We start from the raw sequence: 23,785 nt of genomic DNA on the forward strand, positions 1-23,785 counted from the left end.
CATTGTTGAATGACCGACTTCGAGATGCATTCTCCACCTCTTGGATGTCTCCTGAAAGAAACAAACCCACCAAAGTCAGTTGCACGTCTCTCTCCTGTCACTTTGTGTAGCACACACGATCACCAGCGTTACTTGGAATGGGGGCCAACTGCGTCAACGTGCATGCCACAGTGACTTTCGTGTAGTTGCTGTTGCGCAAGCCGGTGAGCCAATCACAAGTGCCTCTAAGAGGCCGCTAGAGCCCCCGGTCGGCCCAAGGCTCAGTGGAGCCTTTCGATCACCTCATAGGGGGTTCTCATTGGCTGTGAAATTGCGCCTGGCACTTCCGCTCTCTGATCCCGTCGCCGTGCCACTCAGTATTATCTCACCTTAGCATTCACTCGACTGATAATACAGTGGGAAAGACACCTTATATCGAGGAGCGGTGGGACGATCCTGGGCTTTCCCTCCTCGCTTTTTGCACCCATCCACCGAACGAGAGGTCTGGATCCTCGCGACCGAACGACGACCCTGACTCTCACGACTGCGATCAACGTGAAAGCAGCGATGGAAGACGCTACAACCACTGCAGCTCCTGCGCCAGCTGCTAGCGGCGACCGCGCGTCCACCGAAGCTCAGAAAGAATCACTACAAAATCAGAACGATGCATCTCGGACTGCGCAAGATGCCCCGAAACCCAAAAGCGAGCAGAAGCCGCCGCCGCAGCGCAGGCAAGTTGCGCCGCGCGACAGGTTCAACCAGCAGTCATTGGGACCCTATCTCAATAGCAATGTGAAACAGGTATGGTGTGGCACGGAGTAGACGAATATTACGGCAGCTGCTGACCATTGCAAAGGCGCGAGTTCTCATGGTTGGCGCCGGCGGCATTGGTTGCGAACTGCTCAAGAATCTCGTGCTCAGCGGCTTTGGCGAGATCCACGTCGTTGACCTCGACACGATTGACCTCTCGAATCTCAACAGGCAGTTCCTGTTTCGACACGAGCACATCAAGAAGTCAAAGGCCCTGGTAGCCAAGGATGCGGCGCGAAAATTCAACCCGAACGTCAACATCGTTGCGCACCATGCCAACATCAAAGACACCCAATTCAACGTCTCGTGGTTTCGGGATTTCCGAGTGGTCTTCAACGCGCTGGACAACCTCGAGGCGCGTCGGCACGTGAACAAAATGTGCTTGGCAGCGGACGTTCCGCTGATTGAGAGCGGCACAACTGGCTTTAATGGCCAAGTCCAAGTTATCAAGAAGGGCATCACCGCATGCTACGATTGCAGTCCGAAGGAGGTCCCGAAATCCTTCCCTATCTGCACTATCAGGAGTACGCCCAGCCAGCCGATTCACTGCATTGTATGGGCCAAGAATTACCTCTTAAAGTACGCCAACAGCTCTAATTCTCTGGGCAATTGTGACTGACACATCTTAGTGAGATATTCGGCACTAGCGAGGAAGAGGGGGCATTTGATCATTCAGAGGATGCTGATAATGGTATGTGATTTGAATCTGGCTGCTTATTCGCGATAGACTGACATTTCCTAGTGAAGGAGATTGAGGAGTTGAAGCGAGAGTCCGAGGCGCTGAAGAAGATTCGTGCCGCTGTCGGCACGGCAGATTTTCCACAGATGCTGTTCGACAAGGTCTTCAACGCCGACATTGAGCGACTACGCAGTGTGGAGGACATGTGGAAGACTCGGAGAGCCCCTGAGCCGCTTGCATACGACACCCTTCTGGCTCAATCGAGTGACGCCGTAGGCAAGAAAGACCTCATTCTCGCCGATGACCAACGGACATGGTCCATTGAAGAGAACCTCGTGGTCTTCAACGACAGCTTGGATCGCTTGAGCAAACGCTTGCTCGCCATGAAGAAGGTCAAAACACCAGACGGCCCTGACCCGGTGATCACATTTGACAAAGATGATCCGGATACGTTGGACTTTGTGACCACGACCTCCAACATCCGCTCAACAATCTTTGGTATTGACAAGGAGTCCCGGTTTGACGTGAAGAAGATGGCGGGAAATATTATACCAGCAATTGCGACCACGAACGCCATTGTAGCTGGCCTCTGTGTCTTGCAATCTTTCAAAGTCCTCAAAGGAGAATATGGGCAAGCAAAAGAAGTGAGTACTGCCTTCTGAATCCGCTTCTATTCCAACTAAATGACTCGATAGGTTTTCCTGACGCCCTTTGCTTATGGCCGTCTTCTGGCACCTGATCGGTCGCGGGAGCCCAACCCAGCCTGTCCGGTCTGCGGTGTATTCAATGCTACAATTGTGGTGGATCCGTCGAGAACAACCCTTGCAGATGTTGTGGAAGGGTTCTTGAGGAAACATCTCGGGTTCGGCGAAAAGGAATTCGTCTTGAATAACGATGTCGGTGTCCTGTATGACCCTGACGAAGTGGACAACCTCCCGAAAAAGCTGGAGGAGCTCAAGATCAAAGACGGCAGCTTCCTCACGGTGATTGACGAGGACGACAAAGACACATTGGTCAATGTCGTGATCAATGTCGAAGAAGGCAAATTCAGCGACGACGAACCAGCATTCAGATCTCCCACGAGCGAGCGGCCCAAGATTCCCAAGAAACCGCAAAAGCCATCAGCTTCGGAACCGAACGGCCACACCACCGGCGGTGCTGACCCTGAAGTCAGCGTCGATATGACCGTTGGGTCGGGGCTAAAGCGCTCACATCCGGACGGGGACGACAGTGAGCAGCAACCAAAGAAAGCCAAGCGGACAGGGTCCACGGACGATGAAGTCGTGACCGTCGAGGACGCTGGCGGCTCCATTGTCATAGAGGATTGAGGTTCTCATGCCGCACTCAGCCCGCCATCCAAGTTCAGGATGCAGTTGTTTGCGTAGGAGTTTGCCGCCAAGAAGACAGCAGCATCAGCCACCTCCTCCGGAGCCGCCACACGCCGGGCCGGTATCCTCTTGAGATACTGTTCCTTCAGGTCGGGCTTCAGATCTACGGTTGTTGTGATGTAATATTAGCCACCATGTACAGGTTTATACCGGCTTCTGGTTTTCCATTTTACGAGAGATGCGCGGCGAACCAGGGGATCGATGATTTGAATTCGGATGACCAGGGAAAGGAGAAAAAGGCGTACATACTATTCCACATTGGACTTTCTACCCAGCCTGGCAAGAGGGCATTTACGCGAACTGATCGCGGGGCGAGTTCTAGAGACAGGGCGCTAGTGAGCCCTGATACAGAGTCAGCACAGATGCCAGCAAGCAAGCAGCAGATGCATTTAGCAATACAATGGCTTGTTCACGTACCAATCATGCCCGCCTTGGCGGCAGTGTAGACGGCAGCTCCGACGGCAGGACGCGTCGCCATCAGGCTGGAAACGTTGAGGATACAGCCTATTCTCGGTGAGGCTGTGGTACTCGGGGACGCGAGGTCAGCAAGTACCTTTGTCATTCATTTGGGCGTATTTGCACGCAAGTATAGCCGAGGTCAGATTCGTATCCATGACCTTCTCCACGTCTTCATCGTGGGTACGCTTCAAGATGGTGGTCTGCGTGATGCCTGCACAGTTGACCAGGATATCCACCGCGCCAACGGCATCATCCTAACCCGCATCAGCAATGGTAGTAGGCAAGCAGTGCCTGCTGTGACGAACAGTTGCCTTACGGGACGAGAAGAGTCTCTTGAGATCGGCTGACGATGTGACGTCGAGCTTGATGAACCGGTGCTCGGTAGGTGCCTTGGATGAGTCGCCAGCCGAGGGCTGATAGGGCGTAAGCTGAGGGCCTAGTGTCCGCTGTGCGTCAAGGGCTGTCCTCCCGAGCAGAGAGAGCACGGCGCCCTGTTGCGCGAATGCTTTGGCGATGCTGGAGCCGATGGAACCCGTCGCGCCGATGATGGCTGCATGCTTGCCAGCCAGACGTGATGCCATTGTCGACGATGGTGAGTGAGTGACGGTGCCGGTCATATAATCATCGAGTCCAACCCGGTGCAACGACAAGTCCTGACTCTTGCGCAACACAACCTTGAAACGGATTTCGTGTAATTAGTTATCATTCAATGACGAATGACAGCCTCGAGGATATTCCAGCTAATGGCCTTGGCAAACGTCAGGAACCAGCCAATCATTCCCGGACGGACTGGTGGGGGACGAACGGATTCCAGGCGGCGTTCAGTTGCGACCGAGGTCACAGGTGGCCGCTATTAATGAGACTCTGGAGTCAAATACCTTGAGCTAAAGTTCAAGCCCTCCTCCTCCACAAACGTCAAGTCATTGACTGCTCATGCACCACCGCAGCCTGCCGCGCCCCTTCACGGCCTTCCGTCTTGCTCGAGCTGCCGCGCCTTTTTCAAGCACGCCAATCGCTTTACTCGAGCATCCGGAGGCATTGAAGCGCCTGCACTGAGGCGAGGTGGCTCAATGTCGAACCCCTCCTAAACACACGACCCTCGACAACCGACCGATACATGATCCCTCCTCCTCTTCCTCGTACCGACCACGACAATGTCCCACCCCAAAGCGAGCGGCGAAGGCGCAGACGTACCTGACGCTGGTCTGCGCAGTCTCGACCATTGTGCGCAATCCTACTGTACCTCCCCCGGTCGAGGGCTAATGCCGTGTCGTAGACAAGAGAGCGCTTCCCAAATGGCGTTATGCTGTGCGCCAGAGTGCACTCCCTCTGATACGATGGGAGACACCATATCTGGCATGGATGCAGCATAACCTACGCACGCCGGCGCTGGACAGCTACTTTGCCATCACGGCGAACCTGGGGACGCACACGTTCTTCATGATCGGGTTGCCGATTCTCTTCTGGTGTGGTTATCCGGCGTTTGGGAAGGGGTAGGTCTACAGACAATGCCGGATCATGATAAAGCAGGCACTCACAATTGAACAGTCTTGTGCATATCCTGGCTCTTGGGGTGTTTTGGACAGGCTTCATCAAGGACTTTTACTCGCTTCCCCGACCTCTGTCGCCGCCTTTACATCGCATCACCATGTCTGGCTCCGCAGCCCTGGAATATGGGTTTCCCTCGACGCACAGCGCCAACGCAGTCTCGGTGGCTGTCTATGGCTTGTTGTTGCTCAAGGACCCGGAGAATGCGCTGCCGCCAACGACCAGGTTTTGTCTAGAGATCCTCGCTTACTTTTATGCCGTCTCGATTGTGTTTGGGAGGCTGTACTGCGGAATGCATGGGTTCCTTGACGTGATCATTGGTTCGATACTAGGAGCAGTCATCTCACTCGTCGAGTTTTATTACGGCCCGCCACTGGATGAGTACATGCACTCGAGCTCATGGATTGCGCCGTTCATTGCCGGGTTGGTAATTTTAATCCTCGTCCGGATACACCCCGAGCCCGCAGACGACTGTCCCTGCTTTGACGACAGTGTAGCGTTTGCCGGCGTGGTAATTGGCCTTGAGATCGGAACATGGACATACGGTCGCATCCCAATGGACCCTTGGGAGACGCACGCTCACGGCCGTAGCACTGTCGATATCACCCCGCTCGGTTTGCTCACCAACGTGGCGAGAATTGTCATCGGAGTCCTCATCGTCTTTCTCTGGCGTGAATCCATGAAGCCCATCCTCCTCGAGACCCTCCCATCGCTTTTTCGACTCATCGAGACAGCAGGGTGGAGTCTGCCCAGGAGATTTTTCACGCCGGCGAGTGAGTACAAATCTGTCCCACCTGGATCGAAGCTGGACACCATGTTCCCGGCCGCGTCCGACTTTCCACGCATGGTAGAGAGCATTCGCCACCCAACAACCCGCGGACGATCCGTGTCCATCGGCCCACAGTCCGCGGCCGATGCGTACGAGGCGTTGGCTTACCGAGAGCGCAAGAGACGGGAGAGCCTGAGCAGCAATCCAAGTCTGAGAAGCAAGAACAGCAACATGGAGCTGAAAAGCACCAAGGAAGAAGGCCCTTCTGAATGTGCACAAACGTCTGGCGCGCAACAGTCGTCGTTGCAACAGTACAAGGCACAGATGGGCGACGTCGCCGAGACGGATGCTGCTGGAGGGCCACAAGGGCAGAATGGTCATGCACAGGCGCATGCCGTCGTCGATGGGCATGATGAGACTGATGAGGAAAAGATGTTCTCGCTGCTGGTGCGGCCTCGTGTGAGGTATGATGTCGAGGTCGTCACCAAACTTGTCGTTTACGCAGGTAAGGCCTCTTGTCTTTGATGTTTTTACCAAGCAGCAGCAGAACTGACGTTACTAGGCATTGCGTGGTTCGCAACAGCGGGCATCCCCATCATTTTCGAGTTGATAGGCATGGGGACGAACCATCTCTCAGAGGAGCTCTGAGCAGTGGTGGATGGGGTGTGTTTCTTGTGTATACATCTTCCTTCAACCGTATATATTCTTCCTGCGTGGTCGTGCGGCGTGACCTATAAGAGACATGAATTATGATAGACTCGGCGACACCTTGGCTATTGAAGCGAAGAAGGAATTAATATGACTAGTGGTAGTAATTGACACACTTGATCTACATTCTACAGTACGTGAACTCAAGTCGAAGCCATAAGGTAGTGGGGTATTTCGCGATAGATGGAAAAATGATTGGCCCAAGGCCTGGGCAGGGATTTAGATGGACCGACGCGTCGTTGAACGCGTCGCCATCTCAACTTCTCAAGACCTTGGTGTCAATACATTTGAACAGCCAATTCTACTAATCAACGTCAAACTCGACGCACGTCTTCCTCGACGACTATACCCCTTGCTCGATATTTCTCTGAACATAACACGCCGCCATGTCAGATTACGAGGACGAGATGGACGTGGACAGCACCGCGCCATCCCACGACATTGCCTTCTCGTCCGCAGCCAAGCAAGGCAAGCGTAGTGCGGCAAACTTGCCAATTGAGGCAGAAGATAATCTGCCATGGTAAGTCCTGCTCGCTGAGGATGGGTATCGTCTCTGACAGCGAACCGTGCCTAGGGTCGAGAAATACCGCCCCTCGACACTGGCCGACGTGAGCGGCCATCAAGACATCCTCTCTACGATCAACAAATTCATCGACACAAACCGCCTCCCCCATCTCCTTCTCTACGGGCCTCCTGGCACAGGCAAGACGTCCACCATCCTCGCGCTCGCGCGGCGCATCTATGGCGAGGCGAACATACGACAAATGGTTCTCGAACTCAACGCGTCTGACGACCGTGGTATCGATGTGGTGAGGGAGCAGATCAAGACATTTGCCAGCACAAAACAAATCTTCAACATGGCAGGCGGGGCGGGCAGCAAAGGGATGGCAGGCTACAAGCTGATCATTCTGGACGAGGCGGACGCCATGACAAACACGGCGCAGATGGCTCTCCGGAGGATCATGGAGAAGTACACTGTGAACACGCGGTTCTGCGTCATTGCGAATTACGCGCACAAGCTGAGCCCCGCGCTGCTCAGTCGGTGTACTCGATTCCGCTTCAGCCCTCTAAAGGAGGGCGACATTCGGGTGCTGGTGGAGAAGGTCGTGGACGAGGAAAAGGTGCAGATTGGCGGCGAGGCGGTGGACGCTCTCATCAAGCTGAGCAAAGGGGACATGCGACGGGCGCTGAACGTGCTGCAGGCGTGCCATGCGTCGAGCACGCCGCTGCGCGAGCCAGGCGCGCCCAAGGTGCCGGACAGTGAGATACAGCGGGAGATGATCACCACAGAAACCATCTACAACTGCATAGCAGCGCCGCCGCCCGATGCCGTCAAGGAGATCATGGCGACGCTGCTGAAGACGTCGGATGTCACGAGCTGTCTGAATACGGTCAACTCGCTCAAGACAGCACGGGGGCTGGCGTTGGCCGACATCATCACAGCGCTGTCGGAGGAGCTGGTCAAGCTGGAGGTCAAGCCGCAAGTCATGATATCGTGGCTGGAGGGTCTGGCGGACATTGAACACAGGGTCGCGGGCGGAGGCAGTGAGGTTGTGCAGACCGGAGCCATGGTGGGAGTCATCAGGAACGGGGTTGAACTGATGGAGAAGAGCTGAACGTCTAGCAGCAGATCTAAAAGGCTTGCTGGGAGTTGCGGATGAGATAGTGCGAGAGCACCAGGATATGTGAAATCTGGTAACATTGCATGTTTTCAGAAACGTGGGAATGAATATGGCTTGCACTGCCAATTGTTGCTGCTTTCCGTACATGTGATCGCCTCCGTGATACTAGTATCACGAGTGGTGTTGCCCGCCCATTCGAGCTGCAGCGGCTGTCTCATCAAAAGTGACTTAACATTGAATACGTAAATCCAAGCACTTTGCCGAGGCTTTGACGATTGATGTAACCTTTCAATGTTGGTTCCGAGATAGAGGCTCGGACAGGCAGCTGGTGCGATGCGGGCATTGCGTTTAGTAGCGGCACCCTTGTTGGCATGCGGTTCTCCCAGCTTGCTGTGATTGATTGATCTCTACATCTACCAGCAGGTATCCAAGATACATGGCCCCGAGTAATATTACCTATGCATTGCAAATCTTGTCCGCCCGAATTCGAGTCGCAGAATGTCCACTGAGCCAACTCAAGATGGGCCCAGCGGAGCTGGCGCAAACAATGCCCAGTACTATCAGCAGCAGCAACAACAACAGCAACAGCCTCAAAATACGACCGCGGTAGCCACGCACGGGACGCTCAAGATCCCCTACATCCTCCCACACGAGCGCGTCTTTCCAATACAGATTGGGGGCGAGACGTTCAACCTCTCTGGCGCGTCAATCTCCTCAGACGGTTCGTATACCGACAGCTTCCTCCACTAGACTTCTCCTCGACAGTCGGCCTAACAGAATCGATAGCACCATCATACTTCTCGCAGCATTTCCGCGCCCTGTTGGAAAGGGCCAGAGAGAACAACGAAGACCCGTGCGCCGCCATCAAGACACTTTACATCGATCGCGACCCCGCGACCTTTCGCGACATTGCGCTCCATCTACAGGGCTACCATGTCACACCCAGAGACGGGACGCACTTTGTGCGCCTCTTTGCCGATGCGCAGTTCTACTCCCGTACGTTTGGCTGGGCCTCCCCTTTGATTACGCACAGAGGAAAGCTAACGAAACTCCAAATCGGCAGTCCCAAGGCTGATAAGCCAGCTGTACGAGGAGAGCATCTTCATCTCCATCGGCCACCGCGAGTTCCAGATCCCACGCAGCACCTTCAGCGCCCCCGGCAACTCGCCCAACTTCTTCTCGCTCGGCTTCGCAGCCTTCTTCTCTAGACCGGACGAGCTGTTCCCCGGGCTCGACCGCGAGGGCCTCATCCGGCCACCGAGCATCCTGCCCCCGTCTGTGCCGAACCGGGACGCCGACACCTTCGCCGACCTGCTGCGCATCCTCAGGGGTTACCCCGTGCAGATACGCGACGAGGTGCAGCGCGCCAAGCTCCTCGCCGATGCGCGCTACTTTCACTTCAAGGGGCTGGAGCAGAAGCTGATTGCGCACGAGATATCCTTCAACCAGGTGCGGCAGCGCACGGAGATTGCGCTGCGTCTGGAAAATGTGCAAAAGTCAGGCTTGTCCGTCCGAGACGACGCCGGCGAACCCGCGGGGACCAGCGGCTGGGTCACCTACGCGCGTCCCTATGTCGATGACAAGGCCGCCGACCTTGTACTGGAGATTGGCCATGAGACAACGAAACTACACCTACCCACGTCGGGCGATCCTCGCGCCGAGTTCTTCAACGACACCGAGGCTAGAATTAGAAAGCTATTCGAGGTCATTGCCACAAAGCTGGGCTTGCCGCCTACAGCGGAACCGATGGGGTTGTTGATGGCGGCGGGCGGCGGGGAGGCACGGGTCCCTTCGCCGGGCCACACGACCCTCAGCGAACATCTCGTGCGCGTGGCTCTACCACCCGAGGCAGCCATACTGTTGGATGGCAAGGAGTATGAGGCAGATGCTGCCATGCTCAAAGACGAGGACGGCCCTAGTCACAATCCGCGTAAAAGGCGGCGAGCAGAGGAACCAGAGGAATGGACCGTCAAAAAGGGTCAGTGGAGGCTGCGGATACGTCCTTCGGAGGCTGGCAAGGGTGGTTTCGAGTGTGTCCTCGTAGCAGTCAAGATTGACGCTGTAAGCTCGGAACGTGGCCGCAACATGGCCAGGGGGTTTCTAGGATCCTGAAAGGGTCTGTCCCGAACATGGGGTTGTATAAGAGAACCTTCGTCAACGACGTTGGCAAGTTGAAGAATAACGTTCATTAAGCAATGGACGCCCGCTAATAGCTCGTATAACACTCAAACTCCAAGTAACATGGAAGTAATCCCCTGAATCATCCAGAACGCCATTTTTTTGTGCAAAACACCTTGCTGAATGCCTGAAATCCAACAGCTGATTCGTCAACCTCATCTCGATTTGCTGCCAACCTTGTTCGTTGGCGCGCTCAAATCCCTCCTTTCCTTCCCCTGGCTGGCATTCCTGCTAGCCGGGGCTGCTCCGTTCTGCGCACTGCGGGCACGACCTCGCCTCTCGCGGATCTTGGCGAGCGCTTGCTCACGGGACATTGTGGGCGTGAGCGCTGGGTTTGTTGTGTCGAAACTGGCTGTGCTGCCGCTGGAGGGCGTGCGCAGTTTCTCGTTGAAGGACATGGATGACTCGCGCTGTTCGTCCTCATTTCGGAGAGGGACTGTCGTTGTGACAGTGCCGTAAAGGGCTGTCGAAGTATGAGGCCGTGTTTCAAGCGACGCACGAGGCGGGGGCTCGAAGTTTGGTCCTTGCGCCTCCTCGTCCTCCTCTAGCTGTTCCTCGTCCTGGCGTTCTGCCGTCTCAGCGGGATCTTCCACCATGGGGACATGTGGCATTGTTTGACCCCGGTTGGCCCCATGTGGAGCGTTAAGCAAAGAAAGCAACGAGGTGCGCTGCTGACCCAGCATAGCGAACGACGGGGGCTCGACAGATGGGGTGCGTGCGTACAGGCGGGCTGACGACGTGTAGTCCAATTCGGTTTCGGGCTCAACAGGCGTTGGCAACTCCTCCGTCTCTTCCTCCTCATGCTCGTAGGGCGATGGATCTGCCTTCTGAGGCTCCACATCTTCGACGATAACCTGCGCCTCTTCCTGTGCTTCAAGCAGACTGGCGTCCTGCTCCGAGACCGTTCGAAAGACACCTTCGTTGGGGCAGAAGACTGTGCTCAGGCGTGGGCCCTTTTTGGACGTTACGGGGGCTAGCTCGGGAGAAGGCTGAAGTGCGGCGGGTCGTGGTGGGCTGGGTGTAAGCGGTGGCATCGGGATGTTGTCGCTCGAGAATTCTTGTTGCATAGTTTGTAGAGGCCGCTCCGTCGCATCGTCTTCTGCTTCTGACATGTGCTCACTCGGGGTTTCATCTGGGTGGTTGGAGAGCTGCTCCTCCGTGCCCTCAGACATGGGCTCCTCCGCTGTCTCGCTGTGGCGATCAGAGGCCTTCAAAAGTTGATAAGCGGACGAGTCCCGGCTGATCTGCGCTCGGGCTCTGCCGCAGGCACAGAACTTCATCTCGCACTCCGCCCGCAGGAAATCAATCATCTCCTGCGCTCGGTCGGCGCGTTGCCTCTCCCATTGGATCTGACTCGTCAGGTCCTCGATTTCCAACTCCGCAGCCGATGTGGCTTCGACCTCCCATGTTGATAGAGAGTACCTTGGCTCGACGCTGAGCTTCCTCTTTTTCATTTGCGTCTTCTTTGCTGGTGATGCGAATTCGTCGAGCGGATCGTGCGATACAGGTAGTGGAATCCGGCCTTCGGCTGCGATGCGCGCGACTTCCTCGTTCTTAGCCGCCGTCTTGTACGCGTCGCGCTCTTGCTCGACGACTTTAATCAGCGCGAGGGCTTGCTCGAGCTTCTCCTGGATGCCAACCATCTGGTAGCGCGCTTCAAAGGCATCCTGCTCCCGCATGTGACTTCGCTTCTTTTCGCGCTCGACGGTCTCTTCGAGGGTCTTGGTCGCGCTGCGGGCTGTCTTGAGCTCCTCCTGTAACTTGACGTGTGTAGATTGTGTCTTAAACGTCTCTTTTCTTGCGCGTCGAATCTCCTTCTCCCAGAGAGCTTGTGTGTGTGCGTGTGTCTCCTTCGCTCGGCCATAGTTCTCCTGCGCTGTGGGTTAGCAACTTGGGTGCGCGGTGGTCATAAAAGTGCTTGCGAACCATGACAGTCTCCAGTCTCTCGCCGACCCTACGCTCGCGCTCTTTGCCCTCGTCGACGGCCTTGCGCAATGCTTTCAGCTCCTCCTTGCATTTGCGCAATTCCACCTCGGCCTCCTCGCGCCCGATCATGGCGCGTTTCAGGGCTGCGTCGGCTGTCTTGCGCTCGAGCTGTTTAGACTGCATCGCAATGCTCATACTGTTGAACTGGCTGATCTTATCGTGGACGGTGCTGAGAGAATCGCGTTGTTGCGCGTTGGCGGTGATAGCCTGGAGAGGCCTGCCGACCGGTGAGCCTGCTTGGCTCGACTCGTCATCCATGTTTACGGCTGGCTGGTCGATTGGCATGCGGATTGTTATTTAGCGCTTGATGATCCTCTAAAAAGGGACAAATTGCATAAGGTAGAGTTGCGGGAGGGTCTCGGATGGCGTTGGCACGTTGAGCAGGCCGGGGTTCAGAGCGCGGAGGCATGATTGCGTGTTTATGGATTGACATCCCGCCAAGGCGGTGGTTGCCTAGACAACCAGTACTAGCACACCGAAGACTTCATGCCTACCCTAGACGCTCTGAGTTACAGTTGAGTCCTCGTCATTGGCAGCTCTTCATGAAGAGTGAGCTTATTTGGCGTCTTTCGACTTTCGACGAAATATGAATGAATTCACCTTGCGAGTTCAGCGTAATTACGCATACTTGTATCATTTGGGGAGGAACTCAAGAGTTCCAAATGGGGTCTAGCACAAAACGGATCCCCTTGCTCCCGGGCGGCGGCATGAAGTCGAAATGTGGGGTGGACTGTCGTTGCAAAAGCCACCTTTTCCAAGCCAGACCCTGGGCAATTGTGAACATCGTCGACAGCGATTGAGAAGTCAGCATCATCAGAATCAGAGGCAATGGCAGACTCTGAGCTGCGCCAGCGCAAGGCAAAGGCTGAGCCAGAAACCACAAAGCCTTCAAGCAAACACGACGACGCACAGGACGACGACAAGGCCAGCTTCTACCTCGACATCCTCCGCGTGTTGAGCTTCATTGTCGTCGCCTCGTGCGGACTCAGCTATGTTGTAACCGGCGGCAGTAGCTGGACATGGGGCGGCGTGCGACTACCAGAGTACGCTCGGACTGTCTACTGGAAGGAGAGGCTTGTAAGCCACTCCCATTTAAATGCACCCTGCCCAAGGTTTGGAACCGCAGACTGACCAAGAGATTATAGTCTGGCCCAATGTACATGACCCCGGAAGAGCTTGCCCAACACAACGGCGCAGATACCGAAAAGCCACTGTATCTCGCCATCAATGGCACCATCTACGACGTGTCCGTGTCGCGACACATCTACGGCCCCGGCGGTTCCTACCAGTACTTTGGCGGCCGCGACGCCGCGCGCGCCTACGTGACGGGCTGCTTTGCCGAAGACGCCGTACCTGACATGCGGGGCGTGGAGGAGATGTATCTGCCCATTGACGATCCCGAAGTGGACGCATACTGGACGACAGCGCAGATGGAGGAGATGAAGAAGCAGGAGCGAGCGGCTGCCGAGGAAAAGGCGTTCAACGCATTGAAACACTGGGTCGACTTCTTCGCCAAGAGCAAAAAGTACCACCGCGTTGGGTACTTGAAGAGGGAAGAGGGCTGGCTGGACAAGATGCCCAGGAGGCAGCTCTGCGCGCCCGCGCAAAAGGGGAGGTCCAAAAGAAAGATCCCCAAGGTCTAAAGTCGGTAGGTGCATGATTATATGTGAACCTGAGTCCTATCTTTTACGAAATATCAAAATATCTTGCAAGCTATTGAGCAGCTTGGCCTGTTTATTATCCAACTCCTCCCAAATCTGACAAGGAGATCGCCCCAACTGATTATATGGTTGGCGTACAAACTGGTAATCTCTAGATCAGTGCTGCAGCAGCGCCGACCACCAGCAGCATCGAAGTGGTCCATGCCCATGCCGTGGCGGCTGCACTCGGGTTGCCAACTTGATCAGCGTCGCCGGGAATGTTACCAGGTGTGTTTCCGCCGTCGGTGCCGTCGCCAGATCCGCTGCCTGAACCATCGCCAGAGCTGTCGCCAGAGCCACTGCCAGAGCCAGAGCCAGAATCGGAACCAGAACCAGAACCAGAACCAGAACCAGAGCCGGAGCCGCTGCCAGAGTCGCCTCCTGAGCTGCCCCCATTGGATCCATCGCTGGAGTTGCCACCTCCCGAACCACCGTATCCGCCGTCGCCGCTGCTGACAGTTGATGCTGCCTGCTTGTACTTTGCCAGGGTCTTGCCGCTCTCCGCTCTGCGAGGGTCAACAATTGTCGCGAGAAACTGTCAAAAGAAGGGTCCACTCACTTCTCGTTGATCACCATGGACATGCCGCTCTGGCAATGAGCGCCCTGCCCACAGTAGAACCACAATGGCTTTGTGTCGTTGATCATGACTGTGTACGTCGGGATGTTTCCATCCATCCAGCTCGCATCCACAGGCTGGAAGCCGCTCTTGACGGCTACCTGCTGGGTGGTAGATTCGTTCGCAGCCGGCGTCCAAGGCGTGCAAGGCTTGTCAAAGGAAGACTGTGTGATGGTGTGGTTGCCCGTCCAGAACTGGAACTGGACCATGGACCCGGGCTCTGCTTTGATGTTCTCGGGCCAGTACTTGAGACCCGTCACATTGTTCGCGGGGTTCTGGCCCACGTAGACGACCTGTACATCCACAGCTAATATCCCGTGTCAGTACACTCTTTGACATCGAGGGAGAGAAGCAACATACCTTGCGCCATGCTGAGCAGAGCAGCTGCAAATGCGAACGAGCGGAAGAACATCTTGGCGCTTGGCTGATGTGTGAAGGGGCGGCTGTGAAAAGGAAAGATGTTGGATCTACCAGAGATCGAGCTGATGCAACAGAAGACAAGGTAGCGACAGGTTCACAATAAGGCCGGCCTTATGAAGAGAACTGAAGGGGTATTATCAGAAAACACAAGAGGGAAGTGAAAGAAAGGAAAAGGAAACAACCGTCAAGCTTCACAAAGAGTTGGATGAGGATGAAGCAGACTGGTTGAGCATGAGCGGGAGACAGTCTCTCTTATTTCAACACACGACAGACATTCACGGAACGACTGCGAGCCGTCAATCGTCCTGCGTTTGACGAACCAGGCCAAGGTCGAGTCCAAACAGCTTCAGGAGAGCAGGCATGGCACCGCAAGCCAGTGAGGCCGCCGCAATATGCGACTCCGTAAACGAAACAGTTTGAGGTCACGTCTCGACCTGTCTGGGAGTATCGTGGCGCTCAATCCCAGGCGCTTGGCTATCGTACACTCGCGCGGTAGCCTTGGGCTCGAGAGGGTTCAATCATGGGCGAATTCTCATCTTGGTAATTGAGCTGTTCTGCAGCGGGATACACAGAATTTTGACAGACCTTTCCCATTGCCCTTCGAAAATTCGAAGAGTCCAAGATGAGATGATCTCGAGGCTGGGTTGCTGCCAAGCTGCAGGCGGACTGACGGCCTTCCACATGCAGCCTCGTACAAATGCGAGACGCTTCCGGTTTCACCCCTGCAACACCCATCTCGGCACCTAAGAAATGACATAGGTATTATTGCAATGGGGCGGTGGACATATAGTTGAATTGATGAATGGTCAAAACTTGTCATTATTGGTAGCCTAGGCCTTAATTGTTGGTGCTCTGGCCACTGAGAGTCTGCTGATTTCAGTGTGTAATATAATTCCCAACCAGTCGATCGGGAAACCAGCAGTGCGACTCCTTGAACACTGCCTTGCATGCAAGTTCAACGACACCTCAGCTTGAACCGTGGCTTTGCAGAATCATCGACCAATGGGTTGTCACCTAATTGCCGAGCGCAACGTGATCGAGGCTGACTCAGGCCCTGTTGATCGCGCGTGTGGAATTCGGCTGGCAGCAATGTGAAGATGCATGCTTCTTGGGTCCGCAGACAGTTATGAGGTGCCAAGCGCCCCGTAGCCACAGATATTCGTTCGCACTTGTTGAATAATGACCAGCAGATGGCGAGATATCAAAAGGTGATGGGATGCAGGGCATTCGTTGGCCATTGAAGATCACCATGATCACATTGACCAGGACTTGCTCTTCAAGCCGCTCAAAGATCAAGCATAAGCTGAGGCGTCACTTTCTCCAAATCTTCGACCTGGACACGCCGTCAGCTCAGAACACAATCATGCACGCCTCGAAAGACACGACTCACCTCCAAGAACCCGGACCGCTTCTCAACAGCCGTTCGAGCCAATGCTTCCCGCACGAAAACATCGACGTACTTGCCGACCGATGCATTCGCGTCTTTCGAGATGCGGGTTGTGTCTTTGGCGAAGAACTCGTGAAGGAGACGAGTGAGTAAGTCACGGGGTATGGTCTTGTCATCAGAGCTCTCTGCCTCGTCTGGCTGTGCCCTGGGAGGCGATGGACGCGCTGTGGCGACGTCTTCCTCAACCTCTGACGCGAAAGGGTCGCTGGCAGAGTCATCTTCAACTGGCTTTGATGGAGCCTTGGCTCCCGGGGGCCGACCACGCGTGGCCTTCGCTTTGTTGTTTTGCGGAGGCATTGTGAGGACTCCTCTCTTGAATGAAGGGTCTCGGGCGTAAACACGTTGCGAACGAGTGCGAGGTGCAGTGATACGGGCTCACCAAGGAAACTTCAATAGTCACGTGATGCAGAGAGGACCGTTGTCCGCGAGAATGAGCATCACAATGATAGTATACAGACGAGCAAGACAGATTATAGCAAGGGAAAATTGCGTAGATGTATATTACAGCGACTTAGAAAGGACGGCAAAGCCAGTAATCGAATAACGCCATGCCGATGCCAGTCTAACCCGCAGAGATAAAGTCGGTCTTGTAAACCACTTCTGGATATCTGCACTCCCTTGTCTGCCAAATCCACGTCTCTCCCTTTTTGCCGAGACCAAATACATGTCGTTCGAAATCAGCGAACCCGATCTCCCAACTCTCCTCACCGTGAACAGCAACGAAAGTTTCTATACAGGAAATGTTATGTGGAATGGATTTAACCAGATCCACCCTTGAAGGCCTTGCCGAAGAGGATGAGCTGGAGCTGATCGTAGATCGACAGGACACCAGCACCGGCAACACCACGGAGAATGTTGGCACCGGCACCGTTGAAGAGAGACTTGACACCGTTGGTGGCAATGATCTGGCGGGCAGCGTCGAGGGAAGACTTGTACTTGACGGCCTCACCAGAGGTCATCATCATGCGACGGCGGATGGTGTCAAGGGGGTAGGCAGCGATACCGGCAGCGGTGGTGACGCACCAACCCAGGGCGAAAGAGGCGAAGAAGTTGCCCTCGAGACCCTTGGGGAGGAGGGGCTTGAAGGAATCGTACATGCCGAAGTAGAGACCACGGTAGACAACGATACCGGCGACGGAGGGCATGAAGCCACGGTACAGACCGGCAATACCGTCAGAGGCGATGGTCTTGCGGTAGACGTCAATGAGACCGTTGAACTGGCGGGCACCACCAGTCTTGGCGTGCTTGGCGTCGTTGGCGAGACGGGTACGGGCGTAGTCCAGGGAGTAGACGAACAACATGGACGTGGCACCGGCAGCACCACCGGAGGCCAGGTTACCAGCCATCCACCAGGCGTAGCCATCACGCTCCTTCTTGAAGCCGAACATCTTCTTGAACTTGTCACGGAAAGCGAAGTTCAGGGCCTGGGTGGGGAAGTAACGGATGACGTTGGCAGTGTTGCCACGCCACAGGGACATGACACCCTCATCGGCAGCGGTGCGCTTGAAGCAGTCACCAATGCCAGTGTAGCGGTGAGAGAGACGGCCGGACTTGATCATCTCATCCTAGTCATTGTAAGCATACATTGCGGAGTGGCGAGTGTGTGAAGGGGACGAACCTGGTTCTGGATCAGGAGCTTGACACGCTCGATGGGAGCGGCAGCAGTCTTCGAGACGGCGGCGGAGACACCACCCACTATTGATCATGTTAGATGTTGTCGACGAGAATGTTGACGTTCGCGCGTCGAATCTGGTGATGGAACATACTCAGGAAGTCCGCCACGAAGGGCTGTGAATTGAGTTAGCTGATGCGCACTTTAAGGACAGATAGTTCGTCGGCTCGACAAGAAGCGCGCGCCAGCCCGAAACGAGTGAGGACACGTCTCCGATGGTGTTCATGTCACAAGAGTGTACTCGAATCAATGGAATATCAATTCCAATGGATTCCCTCGTTGTTCAATGACCATCGGGCGGCTCGATCATATCGCTGTCGCGTAGGCGCGCTCTTGTCGGCGTTCGGTTCAAGGCAACTTACCGGCATGCCCAGGACCTTGTTGTCGGTAGGAGACATCTTGACGACTTTCTCTTGCTGTGAGGAGAAAGGACTGAGGGGAGATTGGATACAGAAAGGGAGGATGTGTGGGAGAAAGGAAGAAAGATTCTCGGAGGTGTCGAGCCAAATAAATCCTGAGGGAAAAAATTGCAGCCGGGAAGGGGCGGCCAAGTTTGATAGCGAGCGCTCACCCGAGTGGGGCACTAGCATTTCGGATCCAATCAACGGCCCGCGGACGGTCAATTCCCAGCTCTCCCTGACAACGCCTGGAAGCCTGAGGCCACAAGGCCATTCTTATCCCAGTCAACAGGTCAAAAAAGATTGCGGCAAGGCGAGCGCCTGTATCGATACTGAATTTCGCAATAGCTACCAATTGCCGTCAATGTGCTCTATTTCTTACGGCCTTTACAGACAAGTATCGTCTGAGCCAAATACTGCGCCAGAATTAATCCACTCCAATTGCTCTACCTGCGGAACAAACCAGTCTTCTTTCGCTCCAACCCCTTTTCTTGATGGCTGGTCTTGAGCCTATTATTATGTCTACCCCAAGCCAAGCCTTCGGACACCGCGAGATCGATGTGGGCCCGCTCGATGCCGGTTCATTCTCGCTGCCCAGACAAGGTAGAATTGCGCCAGCATGCGTCGGCACCCCTTTGGACGCCCATATCTAACCGCGGTGTGCCCCGGCCAGCGTGTAACAAATTTGCCTGCCGATGGCTTGACCATTTTGCTGTGTTGAGACCATCATGGTCAATTGAGTCAATTGATTCTTGCGTGTATCGCCGGTCACTGTCCTACTGATATCGCAACCATAGCCTCATTATCGTTTTGCCATCATATTGGGATCCGACCCAGCGAATACGAACGACCAAAGATAGCCGAGCTAAGACGGGGCCTCATCTCCCCAGGATTCTTGCGGGTTCACATCGCCAGTTCTTGTTTTCAGTGCAGAGACCACAAGCCAAACGACATTTGCCAATACATCTCGCTTTGGCGATTGCAGTCTTCCTTGGTCACAATCCAGCCCGGTGTGCCTCTGGTCATCGACTTGATTGCGGGTTACGTCGATTTGGTGTTGCTTTTCGCTCTGTTCACGGGCGATTATGGCACATGATGAAACTTGATTTCCATCATTCCACAACTTCCCAGCTCCCCCATTCCCAGGCTTTGCGACGGCATCTATTGAACCTCATACTCGTAGCCACGGTTCACAGTGTCGCTCCTTCTATCCACGGTTGTTGCAAATGTATCTGATACGTATCGATCAGATGATTCACGGGCGCAACGCTTCGGACAAGTCTGCGATGCTAGTAGACGACAGTACTGCTTGGGATGGGGCCCAGTCGGGGAGCCTGGTAGGGCTGCCGAGAGGGTGAACTAAACCTCTGATGTGCTTGAGGCTGAAGCCTGTGTTGAGGCGATGTCGCCGCTCGTATGTTGGTTATAGACTACGAGGCGAGCGATTAACAGATTATTTGAGTAGTCCTTCATGGGGAATGTTTCCGCAGATTCAGCACATACGGCCAACATGCCTCAAGCGTTGACGGGGACAATACGCGAAAGTTTCATGGTATTGCGAAATCACTCACCCTAAAGAAGAGGTGGATGTGAGTCGATCGCACAGATAACTCATCTACGGTGGCAAAGCAGCAGAAGCAGCAGGCATAGGAGGGCAGCTGACAAGTATGGTTTCACATGATGATAATCATGTCAGAGTTGCCAATTGGTGCGCTCAGACATGGTCTGCTGCTCTACAGCTATCCAAGACTTGTCTGTGGTCAGGAATTTGAAGACCCGAACATGCCATCATCATGAGGGGCAAGTGTAGACATGCACGGGCTATGTGGGAGTTTGGATGATTTAACGTCATTTTCATTTCGTCGCCGTTTCGGAGGCAGATCCGGTCCATGAGCATTCATTGCAAAAACGATGTCCCTGTAGGCTTTTCCGCCTGACACCGTCCCTTGACCTTGCGGGCCTTTTATCAAGCAGGCCATCCCGACGCCATATCCCAATACCAAGTTCGTGGAGCCATTAACTTAGGCAGCACCGACACGGGCTAGGTGAGTCGTTAGTACAGGTCCCTCCGGGTACGGTCCATGGTTCCCTGGCTTGTACGTACTGTAAATCTTCATCTTGCTGTGGGTGACGATCGGGCGGATGATGCCCCTCTCCTCGAGGTCGGCAATGCACTTGCGGGCGAGCGAGCCGTTGATCTTCATGCGGTCGACGAGAACAGCGACGGTGACGAGGCGGTACGACTGGACATCCTTGTTGAGCTTCTCAGAGGTGGTCTTGTCGAGGATGACAGCGTGCTGGGCCTTGTCCTTGACCTTGCCCTTGGACCACTTCTTCTTTTGCTTCTTTGCGGTGGGCGCCTGTTATCGCAAGAGGTTAGCCGGGTGTATCTTCGCTGGGAATAATCGCCGTCGCCATGATGCGTCGTTGTCGGCTTCGATCAGGAGATGCAGGCTTCGTACCATTTTGTCTGGATGTGTTGTCGTTCAACGGGCGTGTGGAGGGAACGGAATTTTTGGACAAGGCGTTCAGTCGAGAAGGTCATAATCCCACTCGAATCGCGGGTGCAGTGCAGCCGGAGTTTGCGAGGGCAGACGTGCCCTAAGCAGGTGAGGTGTGCAGGTACGTACTTGAATTTTGGTGGCTTGTGATTGGCCGAAAACCCACACCACCCGTTTTTCGAACCCTCGTTGGGACCAAGCCCACCTCCGACCTCACCAAGGAAAAATTCCCACTCAAGCGAACGTCGCGACCGCACTTCAGCAACGATACTAACACGGCAGTCCAACCCCCTCCTCTTCGTCTCAATCCGCCCACGAGCACGAGCACGACTGCACCACAGCCAACATGTCTGACAACGGCGAGCTTGAGGTCGAGAACTCTGTTCTCCCCGAGATCCTCCCCAAGGATGTCGTCAAGGAGGTTGGCAACATCAAGTTGTTCAACAAGTGGGATTACGATGTTGAGGTCCGCGACATCTCCCTGACGTACGTTTTACCTACCGAAAACCCGACCCCGGAGAGCCGACATGGAGAGGGAATCAGGCCATGGGAGAGGGTGTGCTGAATATTTGGAATTGGCCGGCTAACGAGACATGGGAATATAGTGACTACATCTCCCTCCGCAACCCCGTCTACCTTCCTCACTCCGCCGGTCGCTATGCCACCAAGCGCTTCCGCAAGGCCAACTGCCCCATCATTGAGCGTCTCACCAACTCGCTCATGATGCACGGCCGCAACAACGGAAAGAAGCTCATGGCTGTCCGCATCGTTGCCCACGCTTTCGAGATCGTACGTCCCACCCGAACCACCAAGACCAATGGACGAAGGATAGAGGACAAGGGCTGACTTGAGATATCACAGATCCACCTGATGACCGACCAGAACCCCATCCAGGTCGCCGTTGACGCCATTGTCAACTGCGGTCCCCGCGAAGACTCTACCCGTATCGGTTCCGCCGGTACCGTCCGTCGGCAAGCCGTCGATGTGTCGCCTCTGCGCCGCGTCAACCAGGCCATCTCGCTGCTCACCACCGGTGCCCGTGAGGCCTCGTTCCGCAACGTCAAGTCGATCGCCGAGTGCCTCGCTGAGGAGCTGATCAACGCCGCCAAGGGTAGCAGCAACTCGTACGCTATCAAGAAGAAGGATGAGCTGGAGCGTGTGGCAAAGTCCAACCGATAAAGCGCTTGTTTATGTCTTTTGCAGCAAAAACTTGGGGCTGCGAAAACTGGCGTGGGATCTTACCTCTGGGGGGGCTTTTGGCGTGGTTACGGCATCTTTCAGAAGTGCATTTTGCGTTCGGGTCTGGGGAACGCGGCTACGGATTGTCTCCAATTCGCTCTAGAGTCTCAATAAAAATCGAGCTCCAGGAGCAAATGAAATGAATGTCCAATGAATCATGATTTTCTATCGTGCCTGCTGTGGTCGTAATTGTCGTTGCTCATATCCCCCAGCCCCCCGAGTGATGCATGCATCAATCAATACCTGGTATCTAAATCCTGATCTGGTCCGAGTTCACCTCAAGGCGTTGAAACATGCCAACATGGGGCATGCCTTCTTCCATCCACGTTCCCATCCCGTCGTCGAGCTGGAAACCCCATTTGGCCCATAACCCCTGAACTTGTTCCTGCGCATGGACACAGACCAGCCCTTTCCAGGTGGGAATGTCGCGCTCATTGAAGGCACCCATGTTCTCAAGACCAATCTCCTTGATACTTGGGTTGAAGAAAGCAGGGTTCGCCTTGAGCCAGCTGAGGACAGTCTTGACTAGCAGGCCCGCTAGTCTATGGCCACGAAATTCTTTCACCACAGCCAGCCGACCGAGCTTCATGTATGGTTCTTTTCCATCGTGATACTTTGTTGGACGGTCGGTGATGTAGGGCTTCTGAGGGCCGGTGGGACCGGTGACTTTGTCTTCCTCACCCTTCAGCTTACCGTCCCAGTATTCGCCGCCATCCACTGGATGAGGATCATGGGGGAAAGGGACCAGTCGAATAGTTCCCACAGGCACCGAACGCGTTGAGCTTTTGCGTGGTCGGATGACAGCGCCACTCTCGTCACGGATTTCCAGCTCTTCAGTCTTGTTTACGCTGGCGTAGACGACCCAGTGGCATGACCGCGAATCGTCTGAATCAAACTCGTTCTCTGCCGGCACCCCTTGCTCCTCGACGAAGACTTGCTCTCTTACTTCCATGGCATCGAGGAAGGCTTTGGGGATGGCACTGGGTTGGTTCTCTCGGGCTGCTTTAGACATGTATCCCTCAAGCTTACTAGGCTCGAGGAAAGTGATGAATGGTGTTCCCATGGTGGCCACTTGCCGTTCGCTTGTTTCCTGAGTATCGGAAAGAGCGAAGTGAGGCTAGGAAGACAAATATGCGTGAGAGAATGACACCTCAAGAGGGGTTCAACGTGCAGAAGATGATCGACGATACACGTGCTTGACGTGGGGAAGGCGGATGACAGCGATGTTGCACTTGAATACTTGCGCGCGCCTGTGGCAGTGCGGCAAAGAGATAGGGCAGGTGTCGGACGAGCAGCCGTCGATAGCGAGAGGGGCAGCTGGGAGAGCTGCTCAACTTCGCTCTGTCGCGCGCTGAGGGATATTACAATCTGGCAGGCCTTCTACGAGAGGTCGTATGCGGGTTGAGGTCAACAAGTGGCAAGCAGATGCTGGTTTGACCAGTCAGCAAGGGAACGGTATCACCAGAGCGTGATGGGGTTTGAGGGTGAGGCGACATGCGAGCATCCACTGCCTGGTACATTGAAAACTTACCTTACTTAAATCAATAAACGAAAGTCTCTTTGATGCCGATTCATCAGGATGGATGCATTACGTCGGAAGACGTGTGGGGCCGACCACAAGGCTATACAGACTGGGTAGCAAACAACGGGCCAGACATGGTCAACT

The 23,785-nt window shown here is 54.9% G+C and overlaps 13 protein-coding genes across 13 annotated transcripts; 6 read left to right on the plus strand and 7 right to left on the minus strand.

The window, feature by feature from the left end:
• The first annotated feature begins 224 nt into the window (after positions 1 to 224).
• F5Z01DRAFT_646892 (uncharacterized protein) lies at positions 225 to 3,272 on the plus strand. The gene is made up of 5 exons (XM_046262935.1): positions 225 to 780; positions 836 to 1,368; positions 1,419 to 1,480; positions 1,532 to 2,112; positions 2,164 to 3,272. The coding sequence occupies exons 1-5, from the start codon at positions 547 to 549 to the stop codon at positions 2,794 to 2,796; spliced, it is 2,043 nt and encodes a 680-aa protein (XP_046121657.1). The 5' UTR covers positions 225 to 546; the 3' UTR covers positions 2,797 to 3,272.
• Positions 3,026 to 3,896, minus strand: F5Z01DRAFT_671323 (uncharacterized protein; the record flags this gene model as incomplete). Its single annotated transcript, XM_046264691.1, has 4 exons — positions 3,026 to 3,198; positions 3,274 to 3,360; positions 3,410 to 3,569; positions 3,621 to 3,896. The coding sequence occupies 4 exons, from the start codon at positions 3,894 to 3,896 to the stop codon at positions 3,026 to 3,028; spliced, it is 696 nt and encodes a 231-aa protein (XP_046121658.1).
• Positions 3,897 to 4,011: 115 nt separating this feature from the next.
• Positions 4,012 to 6,466, plus strand: F5Z01DRAFT_646913 (phosphatidic acid phosphatase type 2/haloperoxidase). The gene is made up of 4 exons (XM_046262936.1): positions 4,012 to 4,539; positions 4,592 to 4,808; positions 4,864 to 6,137; positions 6,195 to 6,466. Exons 1-4 carry the CDS (start codon positions 4,470 to 4,472, stop codon positions 6,278 to 6,280), a joined length of 1,647 nt encoding a protein of 548 aa, XP_046121659.1. The 5' UTR covers positions 4,012 to 4,469; the 3' UTR covers positions 6,281 to 6,466.
• Positions 6,467 to 6,468: 2 nt separating this feature from the next.
• F5Z01DRAFT_646916 (P-loop containing nucleoside triphosphate hydrolase protein) lies at positions 6,469 to 8,200 on the plus strand. Its single transcript, XM_046262937.1, has 2 exons — positions 6,469 to 6,860; positions 6,915 to 8,200. The coding sequence occupies exons 1-2, from the start codon at positions 6,727 to 6,729 to the stop codon at positions 7,954 to 7,956; spliced, it is 1,176 nt and encodes a 391-aa protein (XP_046121660.1). The 5' UTR covers positions 6,469 to 6,726; the 3' UTR covers positions 7,957 to 8,200.
• A 3-nt stretch (positions 8,201 to 8,203) lies between these two features.
• On the plus strand, positions 8,204 to 10,185 carry F5Z01DRAFT_413726 (uncharacterized protein). The gene is made up of 4 exons (XM_046259574.1): positions 8,204 to 8,408; positions 8,483 to 8,683; positions 8,749 to 8,958; positions 9,026 to 10,185. The coding sequence occupies exons 1-4, from the start codon at positions 8,399 to 8,401 to the stop codon at positions 10,072 to 10,074; spliced, it is 1,470 nt and encodes a 489-aa protein (XP_046121661.1). The 5' UTR covers positions 8,204 to 8,398; the 3' UTR covers positions 10,075 to 10,185.
• On the minus strand, positions 10,185 to 12,816 carry F5Z01DRAFT_412960 (uncharacterized protein). The gene is made up of 2 exons (XM_046259571.1): positions 12,067 to 12,816; positions 10,185 to 12,011 (listed from the first exon to the last, which is right to left on the minus strand). The coding sequence occupies exons 1-2, from the start codon at positions 12,409 to 12,411 to the stop codon at positions 10,296 to 10,298; spliced, it is 2,061 nt and encodes a 686-aa protein (XP_046121662.1). The 5' UTR covers positions 12,412 to 12,816; the 3' UTR covers positions 10,185 to 10,295.
• A 36-nt stretch (positions 12,817 to 12,852) lies between these two features.
• Positions 12,853 to 13,850, plus strand: F5Z01DRAFT_646921 (cytochrome b5-like heme/steroid binding domain-containing protein). Its single transcript, XM_046262938.1, has 2 exons — positions 12,853 to 13,203; positions 13,272 to 13,850. Exons 1-2 carry the CDS (start codon positions 12,955 to 12,957, stop codon positions 13,767 to 13,769), a joined length of 747 nt encoding a protein of 248 aa, XP_046121663.1. The 5' UTR covers positions 12,853 to 12,954; the 3' UTR covers positions 13,770 to 13,850.
• Positions 13,851 to 13,853: 3 nt separating this feature from the next.
• F5Z01DRAFT_413661 (uncharacterized protein) lies at positions 13,854 to 15,124 on the minus strand. Its single transcript, XM_046259573.1, has 3 exons — positions 14,803 to 15,124; positions 14,386 to 14,749; positions 13,854 to 14,332 (listed from the first exon to the last, which is right to left on the minus strand). Exons 1-3 carry the CDS (start codon positions 14,852 to 14,854, stop codon positions 13,939 to 13,941), a joined length of 810 nt encoding a protein of 269 aa, XP_046121664.1. The 5' UTR covers positions 14,855 to 15,124; the 3' UTR covers positions 13,854 to 13,938.
• Positions 15,125 to 15,979: 855 nt separating this feature from the next.
• On the minus strand, positions 15,980 to 16,944 carry F5Z01DRAFT_412989 (CENP-S associating centromere protein X-domain-containing protein). The gene is made up of 2 exons (XM_046259572.1): positions 16,253 to 16,944; positions 15,980 to 16,195 (listed from the first exon to the last, which is right to left on the minus strand). The coding sequence occupies exons 1-2, from the start codon at positions 16,604 to 16,606 to the stop codon at positions 16,148 to 16,150; spliced, it is 402 nt and encodes a 133-aa protein (XP_046121665.1). The 5' UTR covers positions 16,607 to 16,944; the 3' UTR covers positions 15,980 to 16,147.
• Positions 16,778 to 18,494, minus strand: F5Z01DRAFT_646927 (mitochondrial carrier domain-containing protein). Its single transcript, XM_046262939.1, has 4 exons — positions 18,344 to 18,494; positions 18,076 to 18,097; positions 17,928 to 18,004; positions 16,778 to 17,874 (listed from the first exon to the last, which is right to left on the minus strand). The coding sequence occupies exons 1-4, from the start codon at positions 18,377 to 18,379 to the stop codon at positions 17,068 to 17,070; spliced, it is 942 nt and encodes a 313-aa protein (XP_046121666.1). The 5' UTR covers positions 18,380 to 18,494; the 3' UTR covers positions 16,778 to 17,067.
• A 1,718-nt stretch (positions 18,495 to 20,212) lies between these two features.
• On the minus strand, positions 20,213 to 20,933 carry F5Z01DRAFT_646930 (40S ribosomal protein S25). The gene is made up of 3 exons (XM_046262940.1): positions 20,842 to 20,933; positions 20,484 to 20,739; positions 20,213 to 20,420 (listed from the first exon to the last, which is right to left on the minus strand). Exons 1-3 carry the CDS (start codon positions 20,842 to 20,844, stop codon positions 20,401 to 20,403), a joined length of 279 nt encoding a protein of 92 aa, XP_046121667.1. The 5' UTR covers positions 20,845 to 20,933; the 3' UTR covers positions 20,213 to 20,400.
• Positions 20,934 to 22,264, plus strand: F5Z01DRAFT_646931 (ribosomal protein S7 domain-containing protein). The gene is made up of 3 exons (XM_046262941.1): positions 20,934 to 21,366; positions 21,486 to 21,669; positions 21,742 to 22,264. Exons 1-3 carry the CDS (start codon positions 21,227 to 21,229, stop codon positions 22,057 to 22,059), a joined length of 642 nt encoding a protein of 213 aa, XP_046121668.1. The 5' UTR covers positions 20,934 to 21,226; the 3' UTR covers positions 22,060 to 22,264.
• Positions 22,265 to 22,369: 105 nt separating this feature from the next.
• F5Z01DRAFT_633658 (acyl-CoA N-acyltransferase) lies at positions 22,370 to 23,182 on the minus strand (the record flags this gene model as incomplete). Its single annotated transcript, XM_046261973.1, has 1 exon — positions 22,370 to 23,182. One exon carries the CDS (start codon positions 23,180 to 23,182, stop codon positions 22,370 to 22,372), a length of 813 nt encoding a protein of 270 aa, XP_046121669.1.
• Positions 23,183 to 23,785: the final 603 nt, after the last annotated feature.

Source organism: Emericellopsis atlantica (genome assembly GCF_019669845.1).
Source record: "Emericellopsis atlantica unplaced genomic scaffold F5Z01scaffold_4, whole genome shotgun sequence".
Taxonomy (NCBI): Eukaryota; Fungi; Ascomycota; class Sordariomycetes; order Hypocreales; family Bionectriaceae; genus Emericellopsis; species Emericellopsis atlantica.

Bases quoted from the DNA above. Each gene is read 5' to 3' on its own strand.
- F5Z01DRAFT_646892 (XM_046262935.1), top strand. From the start codon at position 547: ATGGAAGACGCTACAACCACTGCAGCTCCTGCGCCAGCTGCTAGCGGC. The intron at 1,481-1,531 runs GTATGTGATTTG...GACATTTCCTAG, and splicing joins TTCAGAGGATGCTGATAATG to TGAAGGAGATTGAGGAGTTG. The intron at 2,113-2,163 runs GTGAGTACTGCC...ATGACTCGATAG, and splicing joins AATATGGGCAAGCAAAAGAA to GTTTTCCTGACGCCCTTTGC.
- F5Z01DRAFT_646913 (XM_046262936.1), top strand. From the start codon at position 4,470: ATGTCCCACCCCAAAGCGAGCGGCGAAGGCGCAGACGTACCTGACGCT. The intron at 4,540-4,591 runs GTGCGCAATCCT...GCCGTGTCGTAG, and splicing joins TCTGCGCAGTCTCGACCATT to ACAAGAGAGCGCTTCCCAAA. The intron at 6,138-6,194 runs GTAAGGCCTCTT...TGACGTTACTAG, and splicing joins CAAACTTGTCGTTTACGCAG to GCATTGCGTGGTTCGCAACA.
- F5Z01DRAFT_646916 (XM_046262937.1), top strand. From the start codon at position 6,727: ATGTCAGATTACGAGGACGAGATGGACGTGGACAGCACCGCGCCATCC. The intron at 6,861-6,914 runs GTAAGTCCTGCT...AACCGTGCCTAG, and splicing joins GCAGAAGATAATCTGCCATG to GGTCGAGAAATACCGCCCCT.
- F5Z01DRAFT_413726 (XM_046259574.1), top strand. The intron at 8,684-8,748 runs GTTCGTATACCG...CAGAATCGATAG, and splicing joins CGCGTCAATCTCCTCAGACG to CACCATCATACTTCTCGCAG. The intron at 8,959-9,025 runs GTACGTTTGGCT...CCAAATCGGCAG, and splicing joins CGATGCGCAGTTCTACTCCC to TCCCAAGGCTGATAAGCCAG.
- F5Z01DRAFT_412960 (XM_046259571.1), bottom strand. From the start codon at position 12,411: ATGCCAATCGACCAGCCAGCCGTAAACATGGATGACGAGTCGAGCCAA. The intron at 12,012-12,066 runs GTTCGCAAGCAC...CCCACAGCGCAG, and splicing joins AGAGACTGGAGACTGTCATG to GAGAACTATGGCCGAGCGAA.
- F5Z01DRAFT_646921 (XM_046262938.1), top strand. From the start codon at position 12,955: ATGGCAGACTCTGAGCTGCGCCAGCGCAAGGCAAAGGCTGAGCCAGAA. The intron at 13,204-13,271 runs GTAAGCCACTCC...AAGAGATTATAG, and splicing joins TCTACTGGAAGGAGAGGCTT to TCTGGCCCAATGTACATGAC.
- F5Z01DRAFT_413661 (XM_046259573.1), bottom strand. From the start codon at position 14,854: ATGTTCTTCCGCTCGTTCGCATTTGCAGCTGCTCTGCTCAGCATGGCG. The intron at 14,750-14,802 runs GTATGTTGCTTC...ACGGGATATTAG, and splicing joins TCTGCTCAGCATGGCGCAAG to CTGTGGATGTACAGGTCGTC. The intron at 14,333-14,385 runs GTGAGTGGACCC...TGACCCTCGCAG, and splicing joins TCCATGGTGATCAACGAGAA to AGCGGAGAGCGGCAAGACCC.
- F5Z01DRAFT_412989 (XM_046259572.1), bottom strand. From the start codon at position 16,606: ATGCCTCCGCAAAACAACAAAGCGAAGGCCACGCGTGGTCGGCCCCCG. The intron at 16,196-16,252 runs GTGAGTCGTGTC...CGGCGTGTCCAG, and splicing joins AGCGGTCCGGGTTCTTGGAG to GTCGAAGATTTGGAGAAAGT.
- F5Z01DRAFT_646927 (XM_046262939.1), bottom strand. From the start codon at position 18,379: ATGTCTCCTACCGACAACAAGGTCCTGGGCATGCCG. The intron at 18,005-18,075 runs GTATGTTCCATC...CATGATCAATAG, and splicing joins CTTCGTGGCGGACTTCCTGA to TGGGTGGTGTCTCCGCCGCC. The intron at 17,875-17,927 runs GTTCGTCCCCTT...TACAATGACTAG, and splicing joins AGCTCCTGATCCAGAACCAG to GATGAGATGATCAAGTCCGG.
- F5Z01DRAFT_646930 (XM_046262940.1), bottom strand. The intron at 20,421-20,483 runs GTACGTACAAGC...CGACTCACCTAG, and splicing joins CAGCAAGATGAAGATTTACA to CCCGTGTCGGTGCTGCCTAA.
- F5Z01DRAFT_646931 (XM_046262941.1), top strand. From the start codon at position 21,227: ATGTCTGACAACGGCGAGCTTGAGGTCGAGAACTCTGTTCTCCCCGAG. The intron at 21,367-21,485 runs GTACGTTTTACC...ATGGGAATATAG, and splicing joins GTCCGCGACATCTCCCTGAC to TGACTACATCTCCCTCCGCA. The intron at 21,670-21,741 runs GTACGTCCCACC...GAGATATCACAG, and splicing joins TTGCCCACGCTTTCGAGATC to ATCCACCTGATGACCGACCA.